Source organism: Mus pahari, chromosome 8, assembly GCF_900095145.1.
Source record: "Mus pahari chromosome 8, PAHARI_EIJ_v1.1, whole genome shotgun sequence".
Lineage (NCBI taxonomy): Eukaryota > Metazoa > Chordata > Mammalia > Rodentia > Muridae > Mus > Mus pahari.
This window is the reverse complement of record NC_034597.1, coordinates 52,533,130-52,546,098: the sequence shown is the minus strand read 5'-3', so window position 1 is coordinate 52,546,098 and position 12,969 is coordinate 52,533,130. Positions and strand designations below refer to the sequence as shown.

Below are 12,969 nucleotides of genomic sequence, written 5' to 3'. Positions count from 1 at the left end.
AAAAAAACCCAAAAGCAAGCAACATTGGTATAAACCTTTAATCCCAGCACTGAGGGGACCCAAGCAGGCAGATCTCTGAGTTCAAGGCCAATCTGGTCTAAGCTTGCCAGAGACTTGACTGGGAAAGGGAGGGAGGGAGGGAGGGAGGGAGGGAGGGAGGGAGGAAGGAGAAAAACAGTTAATATTCTCTTTTAAAATAAATCTTTTATATTTGTGTTCTTTAGATTTATGATGTATTTAAACTGTTGTATTTTCAGGAATCTGGGGTATAGGTGTTGCAACTCAGAAAGTTAACTTGAACCAGATTCCTCTTGGCCGAGACATGCATAGCCTGGTGATGAGAAATGACGGAGCCCTGTACCACAACAACGAAGAGAAAAACAGGCTGCCGGCAAACAGCCTTCCTCAGGAGGGAGATGTAGTGGTGAGTCTCCTGGGAGAGTTGCTTGAACTGTTTTGAGTAGACATGGTTTGCATGGCAGGTTGTAATGTTTATTCCAAAGCCCTGCGATAGATTCTAATGAGGTGGTCCCACTTCCTGAGAGAATGCCTGCTGACTATTGCTGCCTCACTTCACTGCTCTGTCCTTGCGGAATTTCTTGCAGACCGGGACATAAGGATGACTGACCCTGTGCAAGACCATTTTTAGATTGATTGCTAAACAATATACTACTGTCACAGAGAAACCTTCTGGTCCTATTAGAGTATAGTAGGTATTTTTGAGGCCAGAGATCTCTCAAAATATTTCACATCTATTAATGTTAGGAACATTTTAGAAATTATAGCATTCTATTGCAAGGGTTGATCTTTGTTAAATCCAGTCTTAACTGCTTCTACTTTCAGAACCCTTCAAAGAATTGGGCTCAAAACTTACCCAGGGTTAGAGCAGAGCATAGTGACACATGCTTTTAATCCCAGCACTGAGGAGGCTGAGGCAGGGGCATCTCTATGAGTTTAAGGGCAGCCTAGTCTGTATAGTGAATTCCAGATCAGTCAGGTGCACAGTGGGACCTTGTCCAAAAAAGAATCTTTTTTTTTTTTTTTTTTTTTTTTTTTTTTTGGTTTTTCAAGACAGGGTTTCTCTGTATAGCCCTGGCTGTCCTGGAACTCACTTTGTAGACCAAGCTGGCCTCGAACTCAGAAATCCGCCTGCCTCTGCCTCCCGAGTGCTGGGATTAAAGGTGTGTGCCACCATGCCCAGCGATGGCTGACTATTTCTTAAAAGAGAATTTGCTATCATGTTGAGGTTGTCAACCTATTTATAATAAAAGATGAAATTGAAACAGATGTTTCCTTCATTGTAATACTGACCTTATGCATATTTTCTCATTCATTGAGATGACTGATACTACAAGTTGAAAAATCTAAGAATGCCACTTTAGTTTGTCAACATTATTAAGTTAGACTTTAAGTTTTTATGCCCATTCTGATAGTTAAAAAAAAAAAGACCTAAAATGTTACATATAAGCAGAATTAAGAAAGCTGACCATATCATCTTTCTGGTCTAAACACTTGCAGGTAAACGTTTCAAAGCTGTCAGCAGTGGCAGTAGGAGGAGCTGACTATAAGACAGGAAACTATCCTTGTATTTTATGGTGTGGCTGCTGCAGACTCAAGGTTTTTACATCATGTAAGAGGCAGGCTGGGTTGGAACACTACTTGATCTGAACTTGACTGGAGGAGGTGGGAATTCTTACACCCTTCCAAAACTATTTTAGTTTTGTTATCCTGATAGATTTCCCATTTATAACTTACCTTGCGGTGGATTATGGTGCCTGGTGGTGAAGGGAGCCTGGACTCAGTTCCATAAAGAGAATCACATACGTTCTTTCTTATGTAATTTTGTTTTGATTTTTTTTTAAAAAAAAAAATACAAAAACAGACCTCTTTACAAAAAATGTAACAGGTGCATTTTTTAGTGCCTTTAAACTAAAATGAAACAGAAGCCATCACTAAGTCATTGTTTAGGCTGGAATTGATATGTCACACCTGTAACCACAGCACTGGAGAGGCAGAAAGAAGAGGATCACCTGAAATTCAAGGCCAGCCTGAGCTCTATATACTTAGTTCCAGCCCAGCCAGGGCTATTGGGTGAGACTATGCCTCATATCAGTCATTCAGTGTTTGTTTGTTTATTGAGAGAGGGCCTTGTATAGCCCAGGCTGGCCACAGACTGGATGGCCTTTAGCTTCTGGGGTCCTGCCTTTCGCCAAGTTCTAGACTTACAGGCATACTACCACATCTAGTTTCAGTGGTGCTAGGGATGAAACTCGGAGCTTTGGGCATGCTGGAACACACTCTGACAACTGAGCTACATTCCCAGTCGGTTAACTCTAGCTTTGCTAACACTTGAGAAATCCTTTATAGCCCTTACACATGGACTCTCCTGAACCTTTGCTGAGAAGGGGAGTTGAGGCTAAGTGATGCTTATGAAGTCGTTGTAGAAAGCATCCTAGTTGGTCCATTGTTATAGTTGACCCACATCCAGGGAGACCCATAGAAGCAGTCTGCTGCTTGTTGTTTTCTTTTGTTGTTGTTTGTTTGTGGTTTATCATTTGGAAGAGCTCTCTGGCTTCTATTTACTCTTTCTTTCTAAAAGTGACTTATTATTGTGCTGTGTCTCACATATATGAGGCTGCCTCCCCCAGCCCATTGGGTTTCTAGTCTTCTTCTTCTTTTTTTTTTTTTTTTTTAAAGATTTATTTATTTATTTATTATATGTAAGTACACTGTAGCTGTCTCAGACACTCCAGAAGAGGGCGTCAGATCTTGTTATGGATGATTATGAGCCACCATGTGGTTGCTGGGATTTGAACTCCGGACCTTCGGAAGAGCAGTCGGGTGCTCTTACCCACTGAGCCATCTCACCAGCCCTCTAGTCTTCTTTATTCAAGAGAAAGACCTGATTTTTCACTAGTTGGTAACCATAGGTCTGAAATGCTTGGAACTAGGAAAGTTCCTAACCTCAGCGTTTTGTTTGATGTTGGAATCATATATATATATTATATGTAGGTGGATTCCATGCTTACTCTTCCTTGGTCCCATTGAATCAAGAAATCTAGTAGTAGGAAGGGTAAGCAAGACTCCACCTACATACACAGCGGGGAGACAATTTGTACTATACTATTTTGTTTGTGGGTATTTTTCTTGCCTGTATATGCACATGTACATGCCTGGTACCTGTAGAGACCAGAAGAAAGCTTCAGATCCCCTGGTCTTGGAGTTAGAGCTGTGATGTGGGAGCGAGGAACCAAACCCCATGCTCTACAAGAGCCACCAGGGTGACTGTGACCAATGTCATTTTCTACCTGTCACTAGTGTATACAACAATACATTTCTATTCTCTTTTTAAATTTTGGTGTTTTAGACTATTCTTTTTAACTGGGTATTCACCATCATTCATACTAAATTGTAGATACTGGTTTTACTTGAGACAAGGGTAAAAGGGAAATGTATGATTTCTTAGAACTGACTTGTCTACAGATAACTTTGTGGGTAAGAACACTTGTTCTTCCGGAGTTCAGTTCCTGCTACCCTTGTTGGATGGCTTACCACTGCCTGTAGCTCTAGCCCCAGGAGATTCAACACACTTTTCTGGCCTCCTTGGATACCTGCCTGCATGTCTGCACATTCATAACCAGACACAAAAACCATGAAAACATTTCTAAGTTAAAAAAATTACGGGCCGGGCGTGGTGGCGCACGCCTTTAATCCCAGCACTTGGGAGGCAGAGGCAGGTGGATTTCTGAGTTCGAGGCCAGCCTGGTCTACAGAGTGAGTTCCAGGACAGCCAGCGCTACACAGTGAAACCCTGTCTTGAAAAACCAAAAAACATCTTGCTGGCATATGCAATAGTGTCTGGGTTTGGTGACTGATGATGGGATGGATCTCTGGATGGGGTAGTCTCTGGATAGTCCATCCTTTCATCTTAGCTCCAAACTTTGTCTCTGTAACTCCTTTCATGGGTATTTTGTACCCTATTCTAAGGAGGAATGAAGTATCCACACGTTGGTCTTCCTTCTTCTTGATTTTCTTGTGTTTTGCAAATTGTATCTTGGGTATTCAGTTTCTGGACTAATATCCACTTATCAGTGAGTGTATATCTAGTGACTTCTTTTGTGATTGGGTTTCCTCACTAAGGATGATATCCTCCGGGGCTGGTGAGATGGCTCAGCGGGTAAGAGCACCCGACTGCTCTTCCAAAGGTGCAGAGTTCAAATCCCAGCAACCACATGGTGGCTCACAACCATCCTTAACGAGATCTGACTCCCTCTTCTGGAGTGTCTGAAGATAGCTACAGTGTACTTACATATAATAAATAAATACATNTNAAAAAAAAAAAAAGGATGATATCCTCCATATACATCCATTTGCCCAAGAATTTCATAAATTCATTGTTTTTAATAGCAGAGTGGGGATCCTGATATTGCAGTCTCTTGTGAAGCTATGCCAGTGCCTGGCAAACACAGAAGCAGATGCTCACAGTCAGCTATTGGTTGGAACACAGGCCAATGGAGGAGCTAGAGAAAGTACCCAAGGAGCTAAAAGGGTCTGCAACCCTATAGGTGGAACAACAATATGAACCAACCAGTAACCCCAGAGCTCGTGTCTCTAGCTGCATATGTAGCAGAAGAGGGCCTATTCAGCCTTCATTGGGAAGAAAACTATATATGCCCCAGTACAGGGGAATGCCAGGGCCATGAAGTAGAAGTGGGTGGGTAGGGGAGCAAGGGCGGGGGGGAGGGTATAGAGAACTCTCGGGATAGCATTTGAAATGTAAATAAAGAAAATATCTGGGGCTGGTGAGATGGCTCAGCGGTTAAGAGCACCCGACTGCTCTTCCAAAGGTCCTGAGTTCAAATCCTAGCAACCACATGGTGGCTCACAAACACCTGTAACAAGATCTGAAGCACCCTTCTGGAGTGTCTGAAGACAGCTACAGTGTACTTACATAAATAAATAAATAAATAAATAAATCTTTAAGAAAAAAAAAAGTTACTAGATGGGCTGCTGGTGAGATGTGCTCACAACCACCTGTAATGAGAACGCCCCCTTCTGGTGCATCTGAAGTCAGCTACAGTGTACTTATGTATAATAATAAATAAATCTTTGGGCCAGAACGAGCAGTGGTTCTAAAAATTCAATTCCCAACAACTACATGAAGGCTCACAACCAGCTACAGTGTACTCATATTCATAAAATAAATAAATATATTTTTTTAAAAAAGAATATATCTAATAAAAAAGAAAAGAAAAGAAAAATGCTACCAAAAAAAGAGTTAATCACGAATGCCAGATAGTTCTACTTAGTGCTCTGAACAACAATTGTATAAGTTTTAAGGTTTCTGTTGTATTATTAAATCGACATATTAGAATATACTATAAGTGTCTGTTTACTAATAAAACAAGACATTTTCGCTCAAAAAAATTACTAAAGTACTTTTAAAATAATAAATAACATATATCAGTTCATCTCTTCATTACTTGACAAAGTTAGTCACCCCTAATGGGCAACAGAGTTTTCCCCATCAGATAAAAATCTAGAGAAAGACCAGTGTTTTTTATGAGTTTAGAAGAGTCTTCATGGGCTGGAGAGATGGCTCAGTAGTTAAGGGAACTGTCTGCTCTTCCAGAGGTCCTGGGTTCAATTCCCAACAACCACATGGCGGCTCACAACCATCTATAATGGGATCCGATGCCCTCTTCTGGTGTGTCTGAAGACAGCTATGGTGTACTCATAAACATAATAAATAAATCTTTAAAAGAGTCTTCATAGTATATCCACTCTTACTATTTAAATAATAAAATCCAGGTTATCCAAATATAATACTATAATTTAAACTCTTACCTTTGCTTTACCTCTAATTGGAATTTTACATTGTTAATACCCCACAGCTCCAATAATCATTAGTATTGTTTTAGTTAAAGTGGACTGCCAGATAGTCACTCTAATGAAAGTTCTTGTGGCCCCACACTTTGTTTCTGTGAGCATGTTTCTCAGTGCTATAGGTTATTGAGGGTTTTGTGCAACAGTTATATTTTTATCCTTAAAATTATTTTCTTTCCTTCATAGGGTATAACATATGACCATGTAGAATTAAATGTATATTTGAATGGGAAAAACATGCATTGTCCGGCATCAGGTATACGAGGGACAGTGTATCCAGTTGTATATGGTAAGCTCAGAGGTTGCTCTTCTGTTAATAGAGTCATATTAACTGTTGTTTGGCATTTATGTTAACTTTGTAGTTATCATTCAGAAGTCGGAACAAGTTGGTAATAAGGACATTTCATGTAGAATGTAGTCAGACTATTACATTATCTCTGCAGAATTAAGAATAATATTAAGTCCCTACATACTATAAAAGTTTTCTGAATATGTAGTAATTGTAACTAAACATCCATAACCGTGTTCCCTTTATCATATTGCTTGTTTGTTTGTTTTAATTTTTCTGTGACCTCTGTTTGCCTGAGTGTGAGTCTATGTACCACATGTGTGCCTGGTGCTAGAGGACACCAGAAGAACTAGAGTTACAGTTGGTTGTGAGCTGCCAGTTGGGTGCTGGGAACTGAAACCTGGTTCTTTGGAAGAACAGCTAGTGCTTTTAACCATCTTTCCAATCCTTTATCTACATATGTAGTTTTATGTTCTAGAAAGTCCAAATTTTTTCACAGGATTTACAAATCTTTTTTTTTTTTTTTTTTTTTTTACTAATTATTAGTAAGATTAGATGACCAGGAAATGAAATTGTAACAAGTATTTTGAATGGAGTGTTTACTGCCTTTAGAAAATTACCTACACATTGTCACTCTTCTGAGAGAGATTTTGACTTAGAATAGTTTCAGATCAGCTGTTTTACTTTTGATAGGCATGGTATATTAGTGCTATCATTTATGTATAGTTGGTCCCTAAGATCAGGCAGTATAGATGCCTCATGATTCCTTTATTTTTATTATAGAAAATTCCAAGCTTTCTCGAAGTAAAGAGAATATTATAATAGCCCTCATGAGCTTGTCACCCACTCGTTCACTGTTTCATCAGCCTTCCAAGTTTCATCAAACCCAACACTTCCTTTTTTCCTTCCTTCTTGGGATTATTTTGAGGCATATGTCAGACATATCATTTTGTTAATAAATATTTTATGTTTGTCTCTAAAAACAAGGTCTAAGCCAGGAATGGTGGCACACACCTTTAATCTCAGGACTTGGGAGGCAGGTGGAGATGTATAGGAAAACCCTGTCTCAGAAAAATAAAAAAACAACAAAAAACAAAACAAAACTAAGGTCTTTGTCCTGTATAAAACACGAACTGTAGTGCCTTTATCATTCTGTTCTGCTCTTAGTACACATCTTGCCAGCTTCAAACCAATAAACATAGGGCTCTTCTGCCTGTGGTTTACTAAGTCTAAACTATTATCTTAACTATGGAACTTCTTAGATTTGGGTTATAATAAAGCTGTTATTAACCTTCTGTAGGCTAGTGAGAGGGTGTAGTCATGAGGACAAATCCTAACTGATAACGAAAGCTCACCATTTCTTTTCCGTTGTGTTTCAGTACTCTCCTCTTCTCCTAAAAACTCATTTTCAGTGATTTTTACTTTTTATATCTTTGTATGCAGAAATGTGTGTGCTTGCTGTTCTTTTTTATTCCTCGGTAATTTCATATATTTGTATTGTCATTTTGGTCATTTATACTTTCCTTTACTCCGTCATTCCCGCTCTTTCAGCCAGCCTCATCTACATAGTGAGTTTCAGAACAGCTAGGACTATATAAATAGACCCTGTTTTAAAAAACAAAAAAGAATCTTTTTAAATTCAATATAGGTTAGTATTCTTACATATTGAGTAAGCTTAAAAGAAATTCTTTTATTTACTTAAAAACTGTAAATATAGCTTAATATTTTAAGAAACTTAGCCTGAGAAATTAAAGATCAGTAGGATAGCTACATTAATACAAGTGAGTGTATGAAATAAAGTTATTATAAAATACTTCCAGGGGCTGGAAAATTGGTTCAGCTACTTAGAATACTTGCTGCTCCTACAGAGGAAACAGGTTGTATTTCTAGCACTTACATTGGGTGGCCCACAACTGCCTGTACTGTACCAGCAAGGGATCTGGTGCCCTCTTCTGGGCTCCACAGACATCTGTATTTGTGTGGGCAAACAACTGTAGGCATGCACACACAACTTGAAATAACAAAATCTTTTAAAACATAAAGTGCAAATTATGCAAAACATAAGATGAAGCAAATTATATGTAGCAAAATATATTTTATAATTTAATTTGGTAAAACTGGATATTTTAATAGCCTGATGCTATTTAAAACAAAAACAGAATTAATTCCCTTTTCCCTGCATCTGTTCATTCTTAATCCTAGGACAGTCTTTTTTCAGTCTCTCTACTTTTTGTTTGTTTTGTTTTTGTTTTTGGAGACAGAGTTTCTCTGTATAGCCCTGGCTGCTCTGGATCTGCTCAGTAGACCAGACTGGCCTCAGCTCAGAGATACACTTGCTACTCTGCCTCCAGAGTGCTGGGACTAAAGGTCTACACCACTGCTCCCTGGTTCACTGTCTCTGCTCTTAAACACAACCTACAGAGAGAAAATGCTGCACAGCCCTGAAGTGTTGTTACAGAGCCAACACGTGGACTAATATAAGCTCGCAATAAGGTCTGAAGTTCTTTCTTTCCTCTGCAATGGTATTTTGTTTTGTGATCATCATGGTCAAGGTAGTGAACATATTTATCACTTCAGAGTTTCCTCCGCTCTTGATAATCTTGATTTGGACCTCTCCAAGTTCCACCAGGCAACTGTGGGTCTGTTTCTGCTAACTTAGATTAGCCTGCATTTCTTAAGTATTATGTATACAGATTCAGATGGTTAATACTCCCTTTCTCTGTTATAGCATATGCTAGTATTTCCTTTTTATTGCTCTGTAGTGAAAGCTCATTGTGTGCTTGTATTGATTTTTTTTTTTTTTTTGGTTTTTCGAGACAGGGTTTCTCTGTGTAGCCCTGGCTGTCCTGGAACTCACTCTGTAGACCAGGCTGGCCTCCAACTCAGAAATCCGCCTGCCTCTGCCTCCCAAGTGCTGGGACTAAAGGCGTGCGCCACTACGCCTGGCGAATTTTTTTTATCTCCATATCAGTTAGTAGCTGTTAGGCTTATTTGTGATTTTTGGTCATTATATGTAAAGCTGCTGTGAACATTTGTGAATTTATTTTTATGACTATACCCTGTCATTTCTCTTTAGTAGCATGCTCATTAAAAACCTTGTAGAAACTGGCTAGATACTGCACTGTAGTTATCACCACTGGGACAAGCAAGGAAGGGTACCATAGACTCACTGGTATATTTTTGAACTTTTCAAATCAATAGTTTTTTCAAAATAAAACATTTTTGTTTTTAAAAATTGTTTATTTATTTGGATAGACAAGTAAAGAATTCAAATTACTGGTATTTATAACTGAGAGATCATTATTATTTTATTTAAGAGATAGCATCTTACCACATTTTCTCAGATGGTTTCAACCGTCTGAGCTAAGGATTTCCTCCTGCCTCAGCCTTCACATAGTTGAGACAACAGACATACACCTCCACATGTAGTTTGGGATCATTATTAGTGATGTTTTGACAACTTCCTTTGTACGTTTTTGAAAGATTTTGTTGTGAAGATTTTTGCATCCCAAGGCAATCAGATAAAAGCATTTTCTGCCAACTATGAGAACAGAGTTAAATCCCTTAAGACCCACAAGGTGCAAGAAGAGAACTGACTCTTAAAAGTTGAAAAGTTGTCCTCTAACTTCTGAGTGTGCACCATATAATGCACACATGAGCGCACACGCGCATGCATGCATACACACACACACACACACACACACACACACACACACACACACACACTAAATGCAACAACTTTTTGAAGATTTTATAACCCAGATGGCAGGTGTGTTTACTCTTAGCTAATTAATATGACATTGAGGGCTGGAGAGATGGCTCAGGGGTTAAGAGCACTAACTGCTGGTCTTGCAGAAGACCTGAGTTCAATTCCCAGCACCTACATGGCAGCTCACAAGCATCTGTACCTCTAGTCCCAGGAGATCCAGTGCCCTCCTCTGGCCTCCTCAGGCACCAGGCATGCACAGTAGTACCCAGACATACATGTAAGCACAATACCCATGCCCATAAAAAAATAAAAATTATATATGTTAAGAAAGTAGTTTCTATTTAAATTGTTTTTTTGGTGCTGGAACCTAGGAACTAGCAATTGCTAAGCAAGTGCTCTGTCACTGGGTAGTATCCCTGCCTAAAACCTTTGCTTCATAATCATCTGTGCATTTGAATATCCCTCTAATTTAATTTCTTTCTTTTTCTCCCTTCTAGTTGACGACAGTGCAATTCTGGATTGCCAGTTCAGTGAATTTTATCATACTCCTCCACCTGGTTTTGAAAAAATACTATTCGAGCAGCAGATCTTCTGAATGAGTTTGTTTTCAGGACTTGACCTCTGCAGCATCTCACAGCGCTTACCACATAATAAAGCTCTCTTTGATCTAGAGACGCAAACACACGCTGAACATTGAGCTTCTAATTGTTGTCCAAGGAACCCATGGATTCATTATACCATGCTGAGGTTTGATTTAAAAGATCTAGGCAACTTATTTAATCTTATTTAAGCAAATATATATAGCCCTGGGTTTGATTAACAGTATTATGTGGTAACATGTATATAAATATTTAAAGGGAATTTTTCTTATATAAAATATTTGACAGTGATGTGTAATTGAGTGATTATTTTTTTGTCATCCTGAACTTGAGTCACCATAGTCTGTAATCCAAGAATTTTGTGTCTTCTTGTCCTTTTGATAAAATGAAATGGCAGAAATTTACATACCTGGCAGCTTAGTTTTGCTGATATATTTCCTCTGCTCATGGGCTACTTTTCTTAAAATGGAAACTGCTTTTGCTGTGTTGTTGTATCCCTGCTTTCTGTTGCCTTTTTGAAAGATGAGAAAGTTATCAGACCATCTTGTTGAAGACCATCAAGATGAGCACTAGTGATTGCTCATAGTATACTAGCAGACCTCTGTAAGAGTTATGATGCTTTAAATGTAAGTAAGCCAAGTGTGAAGGCACACACCTTTATTCCCAGCACTTGGGAGACAAAGTCAGGTGGATTTCTGTGAGTTTGAGGCTAGCCTGGTCTGTATAGTGAGTATTATAAGCACCAGAACAACCAGGGCTGTGTAGGGAGAACCTGTCAAAAAAAAAAAAAACTAATTGTTTTTTGCTATAAGGAATAATAAAGATGTATTAAGGAATATTCAGTATTATATTTAAAACATTCTTCCTGTTTTGTTAATTATATGGTAATAATTATGGAAATTTTGACATAAGTGAGTCCTCATGGTCTTTGATCTTCTTGAGTCACTCTTTATTAGTTAACAGCCAGACTAAGCTAATCACATCTTCAAATAGTTATATTCTTTTTCTCAGATAAGTATAGTCAGGATTCATCACAAGTTGTATGGCATGTGGGGCAAGGAAAACATGGACACTAGAATTCAGAGAACAGTCGCCCAGGGTCCTTCTGTCCTTACTGAGTTTCTCAGAGTCCACCTTACACAAAGGGTAATCATACTGACATGCTGAGAGCCTGTGACTAGTTGACAGTGTGTGTAAAATGCTTTAATTATCATCACTTAATAAAAATAGCCATGATTGTTGTGAAGCAGTGGTTTTCATGGTGTCTTAGACCAGCAGGATCACTGGGGAACTCGTTAGAATAGGGGACATTCTTGGACCCAGCCCAGACCTGTGCAGTAGAGACTCAGGGGTACATTCTGGACCCTGTGCATACTAGACTAAACATGTGAAATGTCTAAGGATTTAAGGCAGGCTGGTTTTAATTCCAGAAGCTATGGAGTTCTGCACAATGCATATGTGTTACTTAGTAGACAAACATTTGGTAATATGCTTTGAAAACATATTTACATAAACCTACATTTTACCTCTGAAGATATATAGAATTCAGACTATATATGTTATTTATTCACTTTCATCTGACTTTCTATTTTAGTAACTTTGATTCACAGCATGTTTAACTGGGCGTGGTGGCACAAGACAGTAACCTAGCACTTGAGAGATCAGGGAAGGAGGCTCACAAATTTAAGGCCAGACTAGACTATGTACTGTAATGTTCCTTGTCTCAAGGTACAGAGGAGGCTGGCTGGGTAGAGCTATGTGGAAAAGAGAATTCTCTAATTTCAGTAATCCTAATACATCCACTTATTATGTTTTTAGATTTTTTTATTTATGTCTGTGTGTATGTGTGTACCTGATGCAGGTACCCAAAGTCTAAAGAGTGCATCAGCTCACCAAGCTGGAGTTACATGTAGTTGTGAGTTGTCCAGTGTGGGTCCTGACAACCACATTCAAGCCCTCTGCAAGAGTAGCAAGTGCTTTTAATGGTTGAGTCATCTGACCAACCCCAAACTCTTGTTTATATTTTTAAAAGCTATTTTTTAAATCATCACATTCTTTTCTTTTTCTAATATTGTATTTATTCATTCACAATCTTATACATGTATACACTATATATTTCTTACTATTTTTCTAATTTTAATGTTATAATCACATTATTTCCCTCTTCCCTTTCCTCCCATATAACTCTCCTTAGTTCTCTTTCGAATTCATGTCCTCTTTTTTAATTAATAGTTGTTACACGTATATGCGTATATACACGTATATTCCTAAACGGAACCTGCTCCCTCTGTATAATGTTAGCTCGTCTGTGTGTGTGCGCAGGGCTGATCATTTGGTATTGGATAACCAATTGGTGTTCTCTTTCCTGGGGAAGACTGTTTCTCCCACTCTGCATTCCTTAGTTATATGTCGTTCTATGTGTAGGGTGGAGGCCACGCGGTCTTTCCCTTGTCCACTATGGCCTGTCTTTGTCCTTGTTAGCTCAG

At 38.7% G+C, this 12,969-nt stretch overlaps 1 protein-coding gene across 2 annotated transcripts in view; it reads left to right on the top strand.

Annotated features, from left to right (window-relative positions):
- The window catches only part of Spryd7 (SPRY domain containing 7), a 24,765-nt gene extending 13,036 nt beyond the window's left edge, over positions 1–11,729 (top strand). The window contains exons 3-5 of one of the 2 annotated variants that reach the window (XM_021203637.2): positions 258–424; positions 6,073–6,175; positions 10,382–11,729. In XM_021203637.2, the coding sequence (XP_021059296.1) occupies positions 258–424; positions 6,073–6,175; positions 10,382–10,479 (368 nt within the window). In that variant the 3' untranslated portion in view covers positions 10,480–11,729. The remainder of the gene's footprint in view (positions 1–257; positions 425–6,072; positions 6,176–10,381) is intronic. The other variant, XM_021203640.2, reaches the window with a different exon arrangement.
- The last annotated feature ends 1,240 nt before the right edge of the window (positions 11,730–12,969 follow it).